At 53.7% G+C, this 19,058-nt stretch overlaps 2 protein-coding genes across 3 annotated transcripts in view; one reads left to right on the forward strand and one right to left on the reverse strand.

Annotated features, from left to right (window-relative positions):
• The window catches only part of PPME1 (protein phosphatase methylesterase 1), a 33,601-nt gene extending 25,050 nt beyond the window's left edge, over positions 1-8,551 (forward strand). For both annotated transcript variants that reach the window (XM_069808678.1, XM_069808679.1), the window contains exons 11-14: positions 311-355; positions 1,348-1,412; positions 2,447-2,514; positions 3,845-8,551. In XM_069808678.1, coding sequence (XP_069664779.1) covers positions 311-355; positions 1,348-1,412; positions 2,447-2,514; positions 3,845-3,863 — 197 coding nt within the window. In that variant the 3' untranslated portion in view covers positions 3,864-8,551. The remainder of the gene's footprint in view (positions 1-310; positions 356-1,347; positions 1,413-2,446; positions 2,515-3,844) is intronic.
• Positions 8,552-9,787: 1,236 nt separating this feature from the next.
• On the reverse strand, positions 9,788-15,530 carry P4HA3 (prolyl 4-hydroxylase subunit alpha 3). Its single transcript, XM_069808677.1, is given in 14 exon segments — positions 9,788-10,043; positions 10,243-10,339; positions 10,689-10,757; positions 11,049-11,111; positions 11,549-11,708; positions 11,892-11,956; positions 12,396-12,572; positions 12,659-12,816; positions 12,998-13,049; positions 13,146-13,295; positions 14,107-14,327; positions 14,610-14,752; positions 15,300-15,436; positions 15,438-15,530. Coding segments are annotated over 14 exon segments (1,635 nt in total). The 5' UTR covers positions 15,510-15,530; the 3' UTR covers positions 9,788-9,972.
• Positions 15,531-19,058: the final 3,528 nt, after the last annotated feature.

A 19,058-nucleotide genomic window follows, 5' to 3' on the forward strand; every position in this document is an offset into this window, starting at 1 on the left:
TCAAATTATCGATGTTTTAGAGCCAGCTGTAGGCCCTTTTTGTATCCTGATAGGAAATTAAGTGTGTAGCCAAGATAACCACCCTTTTAGTTGTTGGGAAGGATGTGTTAATGCATTTTTGGCTGGGATTCTTTCCTGTCGCTTTACTGTCTTGCAGTGCAGCAGTGAAGAGTCCTTGTGGGTGTCAGAGATGATGTTTCTTTTGAGTTTTTCAAGCCAAATGTCGCCTTCAAAATGTGAAGTAAAGCCCTGCTTAGACAGTCATGTTCTCTCTGGCTTTTCTCCAGTACATCTGTTTGTTTGATTGTAGGTGTTGACAGGCTGGATAAAGATCTAACAATTGGACAGATGCAAGGTAAATATTTAATATTGTTACTCTATCCTTACTGTAATGCTCTTTTTGGATGATAGCTTGTTGCTATGGGTACACAAACGAGAGATAGCTGGAATGGCCTTTTAGCAGGTGCAGTCTATATCGAAACAAATGTGCATTAAAGAATTAGTCCATCCCAAAGTGTTCTCTTAGCTGTCTGTGGTTGTAGGTAAAGTGGAGAATTTGAGAAGGGAAAGGTTGAATTAAAAGTTGTGAAGGGCTGTTGCCATGGGTTTTGTTCAGTCTAGTGTTCAATGTTTCCAGCAATGGGGCTATCACACTTCTCTTGGATCAAAATGATTGGAAGGGCTTCTTTCTAATCTGTATTTTCCCCTTCTAACTACATTCCTGATGCTATTAGCTAGAACACTTGGGACCATCCAAAACTGTCTGGTCTCCCGGTGTTTCTGGCAGACATCAGACCAAGTTTCAGCATCTGCATTAATGTTTTGTGGTTTGTTTTTTTGGTTTCTTCCCCATCCCATCTTCACTGATTTCCAGAGCAACCAGTACTGGAAAGTAGTATGGGGTAGCAGGGTAAACATTACATTAAGTTAGATCTGATAATGGTTCCAACTCTGAAAAGTAGTCTTACCTGCATTGAGAAGCTCTAAGAAGTCTAGCTTCATTTTAACTCCTGGGAACGTGCTTTAGTTACACATGGGGAAGATGAATTAAGCAGCTGGTTCTTGCTTTCTTTGCAAAGATGTCTGCTGTGTGTATTGTACAGTTTGCCCTAGACTTCTGTGCCTTCTCTGGTCCCTCTTCACCAGATGCATATAGTGAGATTTAGTGAGGTTTGTTTGTAAAAAAATGTGAGACCTTTTTTAGAAGAGTTCATAAATTCACAGTGCTTTTAAGGGTGTAGTGCCTGACATTTCCTGTGTGCACAAGAACTGCTTGCCTAAACTATTGCTGTTAGAAATCAAGACCACTTAAAAACCAGCTCCAGTGATGACTCTTTTGATCTGCAGGGAAGTTTCAGATGCAGGTCCTCCCACAGTGTGGCCATGCAGTCCATGAAGATGCTCCAGACAAGGTGAGCCCCACTGTAGGGTTGAAGCTAGATAAGTCACGGTCTTCATGGCTTAAATGCAAAAGGGGTCCGTTGCTTACTATGAAGCAGAGATTATACTTCAGGGGCATTTTTTGACATATCTTAAATGGCTATTTGCAAAACAGCTTGGATTTTTAAGCTGGCTGGAAAGCCTGGGCTGAGATGTTACATGACGCAGGGCTTGGCTAGGTTACAGATTTAACTCTCAGGCTAGTGGTGATACAGCTAACTCTTACCATGTGGAGTGTGGATTTGTCCTCCCTGCCTTTCCTCTTTAAGTTCTCCACTCTCCCTTGTACTACGCTGCAGCTTTTGGGGTTGGTCTCTGTTTTTCTGAGTTGGGTGGCTCACATTTTCCAAATACAAAACAAATGTTACTCAGACGGCTTACAGACTGACAGAGCAGTGCTGCTTCTGAGTACTGCTGAAGTTAGTGTCCAGATAGAAGCAGGAATGTGGTGCAGCCCATGGAGCCTGTGGTTGGAAACACGTCTGGTTTTAAAGCTTGTTCTACACTGACTGCTGTGAGTGTAAAACTCAGCCTTTCTATGCATCACTTCACCAATCTGAAACGGGGATTTTTATCTAAACATACTGAGTTCTTACATAGTTATTCTTTTTAAACATTCTAGGCAGTATTATTACTGTCAGGTTACTGTCTTGATTTGTTCTTTATAGGAACAACTTGCATTGTGATTTCACCAGATCTTTTTTCCCTGCTAAACTTGGGCATTGTTTTAAGAATTACTGAAAGAGGTGGAGAAAAAGTTTGGTCAGTTCTTGATTGTGAGATCAGTGTCAGAATAAAGATGGAAGCACATAGTTTTTTTTATATAAAAGCGTGTTACACGGAGCTCTTAGTTTTGAAGGAGCAAACTTGATTCAGCAAGAGGATCCTGGGGACAAGAACTGTTGTTGGAAATGCTGCAGGCTTTGGAAACTGACTGGATTTCTTGTTATCTTTGTGTCCCTTTAAATTCTGACCGGTTTTTTTTGTTTTTTTTTTCCCCCCTCAGGTTGCTGAAGCTGTTGCGACGTTCCTGATCCGTCACAGGTTTACAGAGCCCATCGGTGGCTTCCAGTGGTAAGGCTCTGTGGGTGCTTGAGCTGTGCAGTCCTCGAGCAGAGCTCTTGCTCTTACCGCCTGCATGTTTGGCTCTCAATGTGGGATGTTGGAGTTTTAGCATAATGCTAAAAACCACATGTAAACAAACAGCTTTGAATCACAGCCAGTAATATATTCGATGTTTATGTGTTCTCTCTAAACTACTCGCATATTAACTTGTGTTAATGAAACCTTCCATGGAGGGGAGGAGCAAAGCAGATCCTCCCCAGCTGATTCCTTTCTTTATAGCCTGCCAGAAGGCAGAATTACAAGCTTTATGGTATTTAGTTTAAATAGTATTTTATTTAAGTAATCAAGGCCCTGTGTTTTGGAAACAACTTGCACCACACTTCCTTGGCCGAGAAATACTGGTGAGATTAGACAGATAAAACTGTGTGCTTCACGTTGCCGACTTTCCATATTGATCTCGTGTTTTCATATCATAATGAACTGTAGAAGCCAGGCCTCTGTGCTCAGCCACACAGCGGTGAGAGTAGGTTGTGACTGATAAGGTTGATTGGAAAAACTCCCAAAGTCTTAGTTACAGTACCATAAAGCTAATAACTAAACCAACACAGACCTCATGGAAGGTGCTAATCTGTTTTAGGATCGTCTTTCAGGTGAATGGTAAAATAAACAGGTTTCTGTGGCAGTCCTGAAAAGTCTTCTTACTTTTAGCTAAGAATTCTTCAAAAAAAGCTGTAAGCCCCAAAATGTGTAATGCTGTAGGACTGGCAGTGCTGAAGGGGTATCCCTGGATGTTCCCTTTCTTTTTTTCCCCTTTAACCTGTGCCCTTGCGGATGAAACAGTAGAAGTGTAGGACTGTGGACTGCCTATTTTAAATCCAGTGAAAGGATATGGTGTAGGTTAATGTGTAAATGGTGAGAGAGGGAGAAGGCGAAAGGACTGTACTACATTGTAATGTTGAATCCCCATGAGGTATTTGGCAACCTGTGCTATCTCTGTGAGTCTTTGAAGGTGGTAGCCTGTTGCTTCTGCTATTATGGTTGTAGCAAAAGCAGCTTTAAAACAAGAGGCTTGGAGAAAGTGAGGTGGCTTGCTGGCTTTATTGTGTCCTTAAGCCACAGACAGCAACATATTAAGCTTTTGTGCTTCTCACTATTACGTAGCTTACAAGTTACTGTTGAGTGCATCAATGCTGATTTTAACCTGCATGATAGACTCCTTTTGGCCTTCTTTTACCTTGGGTAATCAACTAAATTTAGGGTGTTGCAGAGCCAAATATCTGCAGAGAATACCTTGATTTTAATGTGTGACCTTTCTTCCACTCTCCTTTTTCCCTCCTAGTGTGTTTCCTGCTTGTTAATACCCTGGTGTTCTCCAGCACTGAGTCCTGTTGTAAATAAACTGCACCAGAGGCCACTGTGATGTATCCATATCCTTTCATCTCTCCAGTTCAGCAGCAATGAGAAGTTGGTGTGAGATTCATCCCCTAGAACTAGTTCTCCAGAATGTGTAAATGCTTAGGGACTTCCTTGCTGGGAAGCAGCTTGTACTGAAGACCATGAAAAGCTCTTCAGGCCCTTGGAAGTGGGCTCCTCTCTGCTGCCACAAGGAAAGACCTCCTGAAATCCCAAGTAGTCAATCATACCGATCTCTATCAATTCTCAGGCTTTCTTGGACCCAACTGCAAAGGGGCTGTTGGCAGTCCAGATCCACCGAGGGCATTGCAGTATAGCCAAAGGCTTCAGGATTTCTCCATGGAATTGTCTAATCGTCTTTGAAGTGCCCCTTAGGTTTGTTTTTTATATACACATGTTTCTTTCCCCTAAAGCAGATGAGGAATCGGCTTCATTGGGAGCTCAGGTTTTGTCTCACCAATGTCAGCCTTATGGGTTAAGCTGCAGGAAGAGCCTACATGCTACTTTCCTGTGCAAAGTTAGACAGGATTGTAAAACAAAAAAGCGAGGGGGGACCGTGAGCTCCATTTCAGTCTTGCGGCTTTCTTAATACCTGTTTCAAGTTCTCACTGAGAAAAATAGCCTGGATAACTCTTGTCTACTGCAGACACATAACAGGCAGGGGACTCTGGGCCTGCGTTTATGGGGAGGACCCAAGAGCAGCAGTAACAATGTGGTCTGCAGGCAGTTTGCCTGTTAGGCCATTCTCTGTGCCTGGAATGTGTTTATGCTTCCCATCTTGTAGCTGCTACACACAACTGAGCAGAGATCAGCACCTTTTGGATGAAAAAATGCGAAAAGGGCAGTAGATAAAACCCTGGAAGAGCTTGGAGTCAGTCCTGCTGATGTTGATGCAGAGGTGTAGGCAGCTGCTGCTGCATTATGCTCCCCCCAGTATTGGAGGAAAGACCTTGCCTTCACTGTCGCTTCCTAGATTGTTTTGCTGCCTGCCTTCCATATTTCCATGTAAATGCAGTAGTTGCACGGAGAGCTTTTCTTCAGGGTTAAATTATCCACAGACAGTTCGTCAGATTGCTTTCACCTAAGAATCACTCTTGAGCATAAGAGCAGACACGTTTTGGAGCAGTTATCCTCAATATTTTGCTGGTGGATGGCTGAAATTTTTTTTTTTTTTTTGCCTTGTGTCCATAACCCCTCGATGCTGTATGATGAAAGCAGTATTTTAATGCTGTTTTGCTGAGGCAGAGTTCTGTTGTTGGCCTGATTTGGGAGCTGCGATGTGCATCTATGCGTACGTCCTGTGACGAGCCATCATGAATTCTTATTTGAGAGGTGCAGGTGGGGCAAAGGGAGGTGGTGTGAAGAGCTGACAAAGCCTGGTTTAATGTTGCCATTTACCCTGATGGAGAGCCGCTCATCTCCTCTGATTCATTCCCATGTGAGCCCTGGACACGGCAGTCATGGCCTTGCTTTGTGTCCCTTCCCTGACACATCAGGGTGGGAAATGCCTGAATTAGAGACAAGAAAGCCTCATTCCAGAGAGCTCTCCTCTCTCCTGGCACTTTGGCCATCAGCACTCAGGTGTTAAAAGAGCAATTGCTGGCTCCCAGCTCTTCCCTCTGTAAGTCGCCGTGTTAATTATTGCATTAGTTTGCTGTGACCTTGATGTAATGTCCACCCCTGTTCTAGATGCTGATGGATTAAATGGATCTTCAGTAGTTGAGATGCAAAATAGCACTTTCCCCAGCTGTATCCTGAAGATTGGCAAAATTCTCGGTCCTTTCCAGATTACTCCTGTGTTCAAATTGTTAGAGATTAAATAATACAGTGTGTATGTCCAGAGTATCACTTTACGGGATAGTTAAGCATGTGCCTGTTGTCGTACTCATGAATGATCTCTGCGAAGTCACATTCCTCCGTGCTGAAGTAACTTGGAGGATCTGGCTTTGAGTGATTCGTTGCGGTAACTCCTTGCGTTTGCCTCTCATGTTATCCCTTTCATTTGCTTTTACAGTTTGTGAGATCTTAAAAAAACCAAACAAAACCTTCCATGGAAAGCAAAAGAAAATCAGTTTTGTATTCTGTAGAAGCACCACTGGGGAATGAATGACTGTTTCTGAATCCTGTGGGCTCCCCAGAATTATATTTTGTTGTTAACATTTGAGAAGTGAGTGAAAAAATAAATATTTCAACAGCCTATTTAATGTGGCATTGCTCCGTGCCAAGCTCTCAATCCTGACTTGCGCAGAATAGGTAGCGGTTCAGGGACTCATGTAGTGCTGGCTTCAAAAAAAGGCGACTACAGGGACAGCAGCGATAGTGTGTGGGTGGGTGGAGGGGGAATTCCTTTTGGCTGTGTCGAGCCACAAACATTTTTGAGACTGTACTTTGAAAAATATTAATGCTCCTGTTGCAGTTTTTTCTGCCTTTTCAGGGAGCTACAGGCAGAGGTAAATGGTATTTAGGTGAAGGATAGCACAGACCATGGTAAAAGTAACTGCAGAGAGAAGAAATGTTCTCTTTGACTCATGAAAAATGAGAACATCTAGAAAATCCCCCCATAACTACCAGCTTTTCACTGCATTTTCCCACAGCCTGCAGCATTGTACTGTCTCTGTGTAAAAGCAGATAAAAAGGAGGCTGTCTGAATTGAAAGGATGCTGGTTTTATGCTGGCGCTTTTGAGTATTTAGAAATCTCTCTTGCTTTTGTTCCAGTTGTTGGATTGAGGATTGGTGGAAACTTTCACAGTGGAAAATCCCAAGGCTCGGCAGGAGCAGAAGATGCAGTTTGGGAGGCTGGTTTGTTGTGGGGTTGGCTTCTTAAATTTTTCAAATCAGACCCAGGGTGGGTTTTGCCAGCTCCCGGATTATATGCACTGAGCAAAACCCTGGGTGACTTGTAGATTCCAGGAGCATTGAGATTGTTGGAAAAAGACGATTCCTGTATTGCAGAAGCATGTAGTTTTGCCTTGAATACAGATCCTGCAAACGCAGAGCTCGGCTGTTTGTCTTCGCACATGCTTAAGCTAGCACAGTTCCTCCGTGCTGGTGTTTTGAAAACACTGTTAGTGACTGGGGCAATCGATATGTACAGACGCAGACACTTGGTCTTGAAATGATTGCCAAATCGTGTTGCTGTATGGAGCTCACTTTTCTTTTGAGCCTTCTCTTTTTTTGTCTTCAGCCTGCCCTGGTCCAGATGTGAAGTGGGTGGGAGATGATACCAAAGCCAATTAAAACCACCGATGCTTATTGCAGCTGGAGGTCATTTTCTCTGCAACCAAGACACCCTCTGAAAAAAAAAAAAAAAAAGTAAGTTCTACAGTAAAGCACGGAGTGACTTCTAAACTGAGCTCATGGTCAGGGAGCTCTCAGAGGTGGTGGTGTTGTGAGAGATCCCATTGGTAACACCAGTAGCCCAGTAAATACCGTGCTGGGGCAGTTCAGAGAGAACCTCCTTCCTTTTCCTCTCTCTGCAGCGTAGGGCTGAGCGATTGCAATAGGGCAAAGCCACTTGCTGGCTTCTTGCTCAGCAAGACCATCCCAGGACTCCAAAAACTTTTATTAGCGTGCTGCCACATTCAACAGGGTCTTCAGCGAACAGGGGAGAGCAAACAGCTTTGTGCTGATGTTCTCCACCTCCTTGACTTTAGCGCCGATGTTTCTCCTCCCCTCCGCTATTGCCTTTTGTTTTGAGTGTCAAAGGGCCTGGGAGGATAGATGTTCAGAGGTGTCTGGCAATCAGCCATTCACTGGTTTGAACTGGTGTTCAACAGTCCTGAAAATCTAGACCTAGATCTTCAGGTAAGGTCCAAAAAAAAAAAAAATAGTTTATGGGCTGCCATTTCCAAGAAAACTTGGCCCTGGTGCGTTATAACACCTGTCTCTGAGCCTGGTGCTCCTCTCACAACCTGAACCTGCTGTTTGTGTTGCCCAAACCTGCCTCCCTTGGCTGTATCATCTGCCCTGATCCGTCTGGTAATGCTGCACCCTCAGCACATTGGCCGTAAGGCATCCAAAACCTGCAGGATAGTGCTTGGGTGTTTGCTGCGAGCTTTGCTGGTGGATGCTTAGCTGGTTTAGGCCAAGTTTTCCCAGTCTGGCAGGGTGATCTCTTACCACGTGCTGCTGTTTCCAAAAGGAAAATGTGTGTGTATGTGTGTATGTCAGTTCTCCAGAGACCGCGCTCTGTGTCCCTTGTCAGCCTCATCCTGTTCGTGTCTTGTTCGGTGTCCGTTTCTCTCGCCTACAAATAAAAGCAGTTGTGAAAAGCCTGGGGTAGGAACTCCTTCTTTCCCTTCATCTGCGGTACTCGGGCTCCTCGGAGCAGCCTGTGGAGGAAGGGTGTCAATCCGGCTGTTCCTGCGACATCCTCTTAAAGGTCTTTTCCAACCTAAATGATTCTATGATCCCCGGGGCCAGACCCAAGCCCTCAGTTTTTCTGGTGACTCATGGAAGCCTCCCGTCATCCGAAATATTCCCCCATCCCTTCTCCGCGGTCTGAGGTGGGGAGGAGGGGGGGATGCTTTAGCCACAGCTTTTGCTTTTTCCCCTCCTCTCTGTGACCGATGGCTCCCACGTGTACAGAAACATCTGAAAGTAATAAACCACGGCACTCTGGCTGTTAAGTAACCTGTGCTGTGTTGAACCGTCTGTTTTATAATAGCCTGAATGCTGGGGTGGTGGTTCCTATCTGAAGAGCAGGAATTTGGGGAAATTTGCTCTGAAATTTTGCAGGCTGTTTTACATTCAAGCAGGCCTAACAGAGCCCAAAAGGGCTCCTGTATCATCCTCCTGGTGCTCCAGCTCCTGTTTCCCTGCCCATCCCCTGTGCGTCTGCAGAAGGGTTAATCCGGGGCTGGATAAACCCAGCCAGGGAGTGATAAATGCACATTTTTTAACCCAAAGCAAGCAGGAGAGCCCTGGGAGAGGTCTGCCTGGTGTTTCTATCCCCCTCCCCAGTGTTTGTCCTTTTCCTTCTAGCTAGCAAAAAGGCTGAGAGGTGATGGGGTGGCCTGGACCCCCCTGGGGAGCCGGGTCTCCCCAGGCTGCGGTACCCACAGCCTCTCCGTCCAGGAGGATTTTAATCTCGTCCAAATGTCGCACAGATGAGGCTGGATGGATGTGGAGTCGGGGAGTTTCTATGTAGGGGCTGATGGTGTCCTCCAGCTTGACTCTCGCTTCATCCGCGCTGTCCCGCCTCGGAAGCGGCCGGGGAGAGCAGCGTGGAGCGTGGGCTCCCTGCCTGATCTCCAGGAGTTGCTGGAGAGCCCTCCTGCCTCTTTTTGCCTTCCAGTCACGCAGGTGCTGTGGTCAGGCTGGAGAAAGGGAGCTTGTCTGCGGGGCCCCGGGGGAGCGACACTTGCGCAAGCATGGTCCGAGCACGGGCAGGCTGGGGGCCAGGGCGGCTGGAAGGCAGTGGCTGCCTTCTCCCTCCCCAAGGTCCCTCTTACAGTGACTGCCCTGAAAAAAACCCCAAACACCCTTCTGGGGTGCAGAGGACGGGGGGCCCTATGCTGTTGTTGGGACGAGAGCAGAGTGTGGGGCTGCACGATCAGGCCCAAGATGCAGCTAGGCACTGCAGCAGGTTTCTTTGAGGAAGGATAGCGTAGTGTCTTTGCTCTGGTCCTGTATGGCCGTTCTGTTCACTCTGAAGCCTACCGATTACCATAGAAATACCACGTCACTAACCGCCAGTCCTTTTAGCAGAGAGACTTTTCATCTAGGGCTGGAGGAGGGGACTTGAGGGTGCATTTAGAGTCCAGGCTGGAATCGGGGGGGGGGGGGAATGTGGGGGGACACAGACGCATACACACCCCCACATCATCCTGTCAGGTACCACACTGAGGTATTTCCCCCCGACTCCAGTTTAGTGTCTTTTGACTTTATTTTCACCAGATTCAGCCATGGCTGAGCAAGTGCCACCACCGCTGATAGCACCCCGCGCAGCTGCCAACCCCGTCCCTCCCTCCTCTTGGTGGCAGCCTTGGGGACACACTGCGCGAGGGTGGCTTTGCCACCCACGGGTGCTACGTCCTTGAGCCCACGGCAGCTCAGTCTTGCGGGTCGGTGCTGCACGGCCGCCGAAACTCCTGCCCGTGCTCGTGGATCCACTTATTTGCCACTGGAAGGGTCAAGGACAAGGACCCCTGTCTGCCTCCATCCCCCTGCACCCCTTTCCGACCCCACTCCAGTATTGGTGACATATTTTTCCCTATTGCCCAGAATTTTTCTGGGTTCCCAGCCCCTCTCGCCTCCCTGCTGGCAGAGCTGCCTCTCCAACCCCATGTCACCCTGGGGTGACACCAGGCACAGTCTCTCACCCCACTTGTCCCCAGCCAGGACGGGGCAGCCAGCGTGCAAGGTGTCCCCGTCACCGTCCCCGTTCCTCCGCAGGTTCCACCAGAAGAGAGCTGCATTCTGTGGAGCAGAGAGGGGGTGGGAGCTCTGGGGTTTGGCACCCCTAAAACAGAGCCAGGAGCCCCAGAATTGTGGTTTGGCACCCCAAAATAGAGCTGGGACCCCTGGAGTTGGGGTTTTGGCATTCCAAAACAGGTCTGGGATCCCCGAGATTGGATTTGGGCATCCCAAAACACAGATGGGAGCCCCAGGGTGGGGGTTTGGCATCCCAAAACAGATCGGGGAGCCCCAGGGTTGGGGTTTGGCATCCAGATGGGCTTGGCCACAACTCCCTGCGAGAGATGAGGCACAAAAGAGCAGCATCCCCCCCCTTCCCTGCTCCTGCGGGGCTCGTGCAGGTCTCCCTCACCTTAACCACGGGCACGCTGAAGTTGGCGTAGATGAAGGCAGTGGAGCCGCCAGCTTCCACCGCGCTCAGCTGGAAAAGGAGCAAAAATATGAGCCATAGCTCTACCTCCCCTCTCCCCTGTGATATGGCTGCTTTCCATGGGGAAACTGAGGCACAGAACCTCCCTTTGTCCCCCACAGCACTTCCCTTGCTACAACATGGCACAGGCTCTTAAATGCTCTGCAGATGTTGTCATTTAACACCCCACCACGGTTTGGGTTAGGGCTGCCCTCACCCATCCCAAACCTTGTTCATTCTGAACCCTACTGATGACCATGCAAGTGCAGTCTCTCTAGGCTCGGAAATGGGGGGAGAACTCACATAGATCATGACTGTGGCGATCCTGTTGCCCGACTTCATTCTGTAAAGGGGGCTCTTCCTGGACTGCCCCAAGAGCAAGGAGGTGGGGACAGTCAGTCCCACGCTGACACAGCCTGGCCTGGAGGTACCTCACCCTAACAGAGCTGGTGGCTGAGCTGCCCCCAGGGAGATCTCTCCCTCTCCCTTCTTTTCTCTCCCTCCCTTCCCAGGAACATCCCAGGCACCATCCCAGGGATCACCATGGGGACACCCCCAGGGACCTCCCCCCAGGCAACCATCCCAGGAACATCACGGGGACCACCCCAGGCTCCACTTCCAGGGCCATCTGAGGGACCAGCCCAGAGAGCACCCCAAAGACCACCCCAAGGACCATTTCCAAGAACATCCCAGGGACCACCCTGGTGACTGTGTGAGAGACCACCCCAGGAACCATCCCAGGATCACCCCAAGGACCATCCCAACAGGAACCACCCCACGGACCACTCAAGCAGCTCCCTGACCGTGGCGTGGTCGAAGTGTGGCTCGTAGTGACCTCCCAAGCCATAGTTGACCACCTGCAGGTACTCGGCGTAGGGTGGCCGCAGATCCAGGCCGGTGACAGCAGCGATGCGCTGCTCCAACACCCTCACCACTGGGTCGGCCGTGTCCTTCAACCAGGCGCTGCGGGAACACCCTACCTTCAGCCCCCCCCAAAATTCACACAGGGCTGGGCTTAACCCTCGTGGCACTGCTGGGTGTGGAGGACCCAGGCTTCCCCAGCATGGCCCCATTGCCACCTTGGTGGTGGCAATGGGGCCATGGTGGTCCCGCTGGCTGGAGGACAAGGGAGGGGGTGGCTACTACCTCTTGCTTATTCGGTACTCGGCTTTCTGCTGCTTCTCTCCAGAGGCGACCACGGACCTCTGCAGCTGGAGGACACATGGCGGGGGGAATGTTGCTGCAGATGGGGACCCCCACACCAAGCAGGGACCCCAATCGGGGTCAAAACTGGGGGGGGGTGGTTTATACCAGCTGGTGGCCAAACATCCCCACCCCAGCGTGTCCCATTGGGGTGATGGAAGCAGTGATAGCAGTTGGATCCAAAGCAGTTGGGTGTCACCACGTCAAGCCTGGCTGGGAAGGGGTTCAGGTGCATGCATGGACCTGGTTTCTCCCCAGAATCTTTTGGGGGGGGGCCTCGGTACTAAGCTGGGCTCATCTCCCCCCCAGTGTCTCACTGCAGAAGTCTTTGGCTAAGCCCTGGCTTAAAAGCCCTCCTATCTCTGCATGCTCAGGGTGGTCCACCCTGGACCACCAGGTCTTGGGGCATCCTCCTCCAGGAGATGGACAACCTTGGGGATGGCTCACCCAGGGTCCCGCCAGGCCCTTGATGGTCTCAGCTTCGGCATCGCTGATGAAATCGTGGTACAATGCCACGTAGGGTCGGATCCGGACCACCTCCTTCTTGGCAGGCTGGAGTAGGAGGTAGGGGCTGCCATTGGTCTCGTAGGAGCAGCTAAGGCGCGGAAGCTGCTCCGGGGATGGCTGGGGAGAGAGACGACCAAGGAGGGTATGAGGAGGGGGACAGTGGTGGGGTGGGGGACCGTGGCACCCCCCCCTGCCAGCCCCACCTGCCCCCCTGGGCGCTGGCACAGCTCCTCGTAGGCATCGCGGCTCTGCAGGCGGGTGCCATTGGGTCGCCGCAGGGGTCCGGCACTTGCCGCCATCCCCGTCTCCAGCAGCTTCTCGTACTTGGCCACATTCCTCGCCACCCTTCGGTTACTGGGGTCTGCCAGAAAGGTGGTGTCACCCGAAAACGCCGTGTCCCCATCATCCCCCTTCCCCCGGCATCAGTCCCTGGAGAATCACCCCACGTGGGGGCAAGAAATGGGTTGAAGGAGGCTGGTGCCATGAAGAGGTGATGGGGACACTCCAAAACCTCTCCCCACCTCCAAGGTTGCCCCACATACCATAGTGGAGAAACTCCTTGGAGAGGCTCAAGGCATGGGAGACGTTTCCAGCCTGGATGGGGGGAGCAGAGAACCCATGAGCATCCCCGTGCCCACGGTTCGGCTCCACCGGGCACCAGGGTGATGGGGATGGGACTCACGGACGTACCATAAAGTAGGAGAAAGCGAGATGGTCCAGAGCATCCTCCAGACTGCTCCGGTCCTCGGGATTCCAGCTGCCGTAGGAGAGGCGGAAGAGGCTGACGGCCTCCTCCAGCCACGCAATGGAGTGGTAGTAGTCGCCCGTGTCGTAGGCCACCTGCGAGGCAGCGCACCGCCCAGACCCACCGGCTGGGCCAGCCTGGCCTGCATTCCATTCCCACCCTGTCCCGTCCCATCCCATCCCATCCCATCCCATCCCATGCTCTCCTGTACTGTCCCATCCTCACCCCCATCCTCTTCTCACCCCATCCTATCCCCATCACCATCTTCATCCCAATCCCACACCTATCCCCTCCCATCCTGTCCCTACCCTGTCTCATCCTATCGCATCCCATTCTATCCTATGTCATCCCATCCCATTGCAATTCCCACCCATCCTGTCCCATTACATCCTGTCCCCTCCCCATTCACATCCCCATCCCCATTCCCACCCATGCTATCTCCATCCTGCCCCATCCCTTCCTTTCCTGTCCCATCCCCATCCATCCCCATCCCCATCTCATGCCATCCCATCCCAGTCTAACACTCCATCTCAGCTCTGCAGTGATGCTCAGAAGACTGCCCTGAACAAAAACCTCTATCAAAGTATCCAAATCCCCTCCCAGGAATTTACGGACCCACTTTTCCCCCTGGGCAGGGACCAGCCCTGTACCCAACCAGGATGCTGGGGTGGGAGGTCTCCCCCGAGCCACCAGCTCGCCTCTTCCCTTTCCTGAGCCACAAAGCAGGGAGAAGGCTCGTTATTTGGGCGAGAGCCGAGAGGCGATGGCAGGCAGGAGGATGCGTGCGGGCTGAGTCAGAGAGGCCCCTCCGCATCCACACGGGAAGAAAACCCAAAGTCTATCCCTATGGAAGCCACAACCCAGGCTGGAAAAGCTTTGCGGTGGGCTGACGGGGTTTGCCCTCACCTTGCCCACATGGAAACAGTCATCAGCAGAGAGGGAGACACGCCGGCTAGGGCTGTAGAGGGGCGGTCGGCTGGCGCCGGCTGGCTGGAAGACGCCGTTGGCCATGCCCTTGACGCTGAGTGCGTAGACGTCCTGCAGCCGCATCAGTGCCTGGGCTGCCCCGTCCAGGTCCTCGGCTCCAGGCAGCTCCTGCTCCACCTCCTTGAAGCCGGCATGGAGTGCTGAGCATGGGTAATGGGGTGCACGGAGGGAGATTAATGAGCTTTTGGGGTGCAGTCACCCTTATCAGCCCTTCTCCATCCCTGGGGACTCCACATGCTGCTCCTCCACCCATTCCCCTGTTCCTCCATCCATTCCCCTGCTCCTTCACCCATCCCCTTGCTCCACCACCCATTCTCCTGCTCCTCCATCCGTTCCTCTGTTCCTCCATCCACTCCCCGTCACCTCCTGGCTCTCCCCAGGTGACAGAGGGGACATGCAGCCAAGCACCCCCCCCCCCATACCCTGGGTGTTTTCGGTGGCTTCGTCACTGTAAATGACATTGGGCCAGTCAGAGTGAAGACGCTTGATGAGGCTGAAGGCCAGCAAAGGGTTGTCCACCGAGGCCTTGGGGTCCTGGTGCAGCGCCTGGACCTTCTCGTAAAACCTGCAAGGCACCCACCGGGTGACACTTTGATGGTCCTGGGTGGTGACACCCCTGGGGTGGGGTCCAGGGTCTAGCTCCCCGCCCCATAGTGGGGCAGCTTTGCCCCAGCATCCATCCACTTTTTGGCCAAGCCAAGGGTGAGGAAACCCCATTGTGGGTGCTGGACCCCATCCCTGGTGGGACGTGGGGGTGGCCCGTGCCTTGGCGATGCCGTGACCCACGTCCCCGGTCCCCAGCCCAGGGTTGGGGGGGGGACTATGTCCCCCTCCTGGGACATGGCTGGGGGTGGTGGTGGGGTGCCCAGTGTCCGGGCTGTGCTCCCCATCCCCACCACGATCCCCCAAGCTCCTATTTAGGGCCACCCCCAAAAATTGGCAGCTGGGGGGGGGGTGTAGCTGGGTTACCCCCCCTCCTCTCCCTGCCAGGAGTCGGGCGGGGAGGAATATGGCTCCCAAGAGGGGAGTGGGTGCTGCCAGCGCTGCGTGGGAGCACCCACGCGTGATCGCGACCAGGTGTGTGGGTGGGGGGGGTGGGGGGGGTCCCATACCTGGCCAGGCGGCGGAGGCGGGCGCTCTCCTCCCGCAGGTAAGCGCGGAGCCGGCGGAGCAATCGCCCCTCGGAGCCCAGAGCCCTCCGGACGCTCAGCATGGCCGTGTAAGTCTCGGCCGGGGCGGGGGGGGGGCAGCGGCAGCAGCAGCAGCGGCAGCAGCAGCGGCACCCCCAGCCCCAGCCCCAGCCCCAGCCCCAGCGCCCGCATCCAGCCGCCGCCGCCGGGAGAGGCCGGGGGAGGGCGGACGGGGGGGGGGAAGGGAGGGAGGGAGGGGCGGGGAGGCCCCGCCTTGGGGGGGTGGGGGGGTAGGGGGGGTAAGGGGGGTGCCCCGGATCCGCCACGCTGGCTGGGGGTGGGGGTGGGGGGGGCGTGGTGCTGCCTGTCCCCGTCCCAGACTGCCCCCCCATCCTCCCTGCCCCCATCCTGCCCGTCCCCATCCCATCCTGCCTGTCCCCATCCCATCCCCATCCCATTCTGCCCGTCCCCATCCCATCCTGCCTGTCCCCATCCCATCCCCATCCCATTCTGCCCGTCCCCATCCCATCCTGCCTGTCCCCATCCCATTCTACCCATCCCATCCCATCCCGCCCGTCCTCATCCCATCCTGCCTGTCCCCATGCCATCCCCATCCCATTCTGCCCGTCCCCATCCCATCCTGCCTGTCCCCATCCCATCCCCATCCCATTCTGCCCGTCCCCATCCCATCCTGCCTGTCCCCATCCCATCCTGCCTGTCCCCATGCCATCCCCATCCCATTCTGCCCGTCCCCATCCCATCCTGCCTGTCCCCATGCCATCCCCATCCCATTCTGCCCGTCCCCATCCCATCCTGCCTGTCCCCATCCCATCCTGCCTGTCCCCATCCCATCCCCATCCCATTCTGCCCGTCCCCATCCCATCCTGCCTGTCCCCATCCCATCCCCATCCCATCCTGCCCATCCCATCCCATCCTGCCCGTCCCCATCCCATCCTGCCTGTCCCCATACCATCCTGGCCCCATCCTGCCCTGGCCTCAGCCTCATCCTGCCTTGTCCCCCTCTTGTCTGTCCCCATTTTGTCCACTGTCACCATCCTGCCTGTCCCCCTCTTGTCTGTCTGTCCCCAAACTGCCCTGGACTCATCCTGCCTGTTGCCATCCCGTCCTGTCCCCATCCTGCTTGTCCCTGTCCCATCCTGTCCCCATCCCATCCTGTCCCAGTGGGATGAGGGCGGTGGGTCGGGGACGTCCCGCTGGGTTCCCACCAACACTGGTGACACTTTCTCACCCTGGAAAAACCCCTTTGTGCAGAAAACCTCGTCGGAGTGGGCGCTCAGGTGCCCCATCTGGGGGACAGAACCGCAATGGCACCCCAAAATACCACCACCCCACCCCCCCCCCAGGCTGAGCACTCCCAGCCTCCCTGGAGTCTCCCAGGGAAAATGGGCCAGAATGGGCTGAATTCCCAAAGGAAAGGCCAAGAGAAGTTGGGGAGTGTGTGTTTCTCTCAGGGCGGCTGCACCTGCACCGAGGGGCCAGCCCTGTCCTGCACCACAGTGGGGGTGATGATGGGTGCAAGGACATGATGGGTGCAGGGCTTGGGGTGGGCATTGTGCTGAGATCTTCTGCTCCAGGGTCTGGGTACCATGTTCCATCGCTTGGCCATGTCCCATGTCCCCGGCACTCAACCATGTCCTTCACCCCCATCATTCCATGTCCCATATCCCATCACTCAGCTGTGTCCCCCTCACTCCATGTCATAGGTCCCCACCACTCAGCCGTGTCCCATGTCCCCATCACTCAGCCATGTCCCCATCATTCCATATCCCATGTCTTCATCGTTCAGCCACGTCCCATGTCCCCATCACTCCACATTGCACATCCCCATCACTCAGCCATGTCCCACATCCCATCGCTGAGCTGTCTCCCGTGTCCCTGTCACTCAGCCATCCCACATCCCCATCATCGCATGTTGTATGTCCCCATCACTCCATGTCCCCATTACTTAGCTGTGTCCTGCATCCCCATCACTCTGCTCAGCTGTGTCCCCATCACTCCATATCCTACATCCCCATCACTCAGCCGCGTCCCAGGTCCATTGCTCGGCCGCGTCCCGTGTCCCCATCACTCCATGTCCCACATCCCCATCACTCAGCTGTGTCCTACATCCCATCACTCAGTCGCGTCCTGCGTCCCCATCACTCCACGTCCCATGTCCCCACCACTCAGCCATATTCCACATCACCACATCATCCCCCTCTATATTCTCCCCCCCGCCAACACTCACCCCAAGAAGCCAGACAAACAACCCCCCCCCCAAACTCCAGTGCTTTCCTCACCCCCCCACCCCCTGCCCACCTTCACACGGGTCCCCCCCCCATCCCCTGCGTCCCCCGCGTCCCCGCCAGCAGCCGCCGCAGCAGGCCGAGCTGTCGCCCGTTGCTAAACCCCATCCAGCAGCACCCTCCGCCGCCAAACCCCACCTCCCCGGTACCGAACCCCATAAATACGACCCCAGGTGACGCTGGCGTCCCCACACCATGACCCTCCCGTGCCTGGCCCTGCTCCTGGCCCTGCTCCTGGCCACCAGTCCCCGGCCCCCCACCGCCGGCATCCCCCAGGACCCCCCCGGCGACGCCATCCCCACCAGCGCCCGACCTTGCGCCCAGCACACCGGCCGCTGCCGTCGCTTCTGCTTCGCCCACGAGACGCAGCGGGGACATTTCGGTTGTCCCCGGCGCTACCGGTAAGACGGGGATGCCGGGACTGACCGCCCCCCCAAAATAACTGGTAATCCCATGACCTTGTGGGGGGGTCATCTTCTCTTCCAGGTGCTGCGTGCCCAAAATGTAGCGGCGGGATGGAGGTGACGATGTTGGGGGCCATCCCGCATCCTTCCCCGGCGGGGTCATCTCCCTTGGGATTTTCCCAATATTGGCTGGATTGCACCCATTTTGGGAGGATTTTATTTGGCAGCAGCACGTGGACGTGAGGTCGCTGTCACTGTCGGGATGCCACAACCTGTCCCCTAAGGAGCAGAATAAAAAAAAAACCCCGAGATTTGAGTGCTTTTTCCCATGGGAATACGGGGCAAAACAGCCTGAACCAGGAAAGTGAAGAAAATGGGATTAAAAAATGGTAAGAAAGGGGAATTGTCTCTCTGCCACATGGGGAGGACATAGGAATTGCCAGTATTTTTAACTAAACCACCATTTTGGGGTATTTTTTCCCCAGGGGACCAGCTGCTCTCAGTGGTACCTTCTGCTTTTTTGCCGCTACCAGGTGAAAAATGCCGATTTTTGGTGACGCAGCAGCATTTTGGGTGCCGTGCCGGCATCCCCCCAGCCAACCCGCAGCAGATCCTCCACCCCGCCCAGGTTGCCAACAACATCTATCTGATGGGTGATTAAAAAGCCAAGTGTTAATCAAATAAAAGCTATGCGATGCCGAGCCTCCGGTGCATCTAAAATGTCCCCGGTGAGGTCCTGGCATTTCTGTGCATGCCAGCTCCGGCTGCTGGCGGTCAGGAGTGACAGTCCCCCCCCACGCCCCCTTGCTAAAATGGCTCTGTTTTAGGAAGTTTTGAGGTTCTGCTCGCCGCGGTCAGAGGTGTCCAGGGTGAAGAGGCAGAAGGCGATTTCCTCGCAGGCGCTGGTGGTGCCGCACTCGAACAAGCAGCCGAAAAAACCGCCGGGGCACACAGCCAGGTCAGAGTAACCGGACGGCCCTGGGTGCAGCACCCATGGGTGCCGCCAACCCGCTTTGTCCAGCGGCGAGGCG

Source organism: Haliaeetus albicilla, chromosome 20 (assembly GCF_947461875.1).
Source record: "Haliaeetus albicilla chromosome 20, bHalAlb1.1, whole genome shotgun sequence".
In the NCBI taxonomy this organism is placed as follows: Eukaryota; Metazoa; Chordata; class Aves; order Accipitriformes; family Accipitridae; genus Haliaeetus; species Haliaeetus albicilla.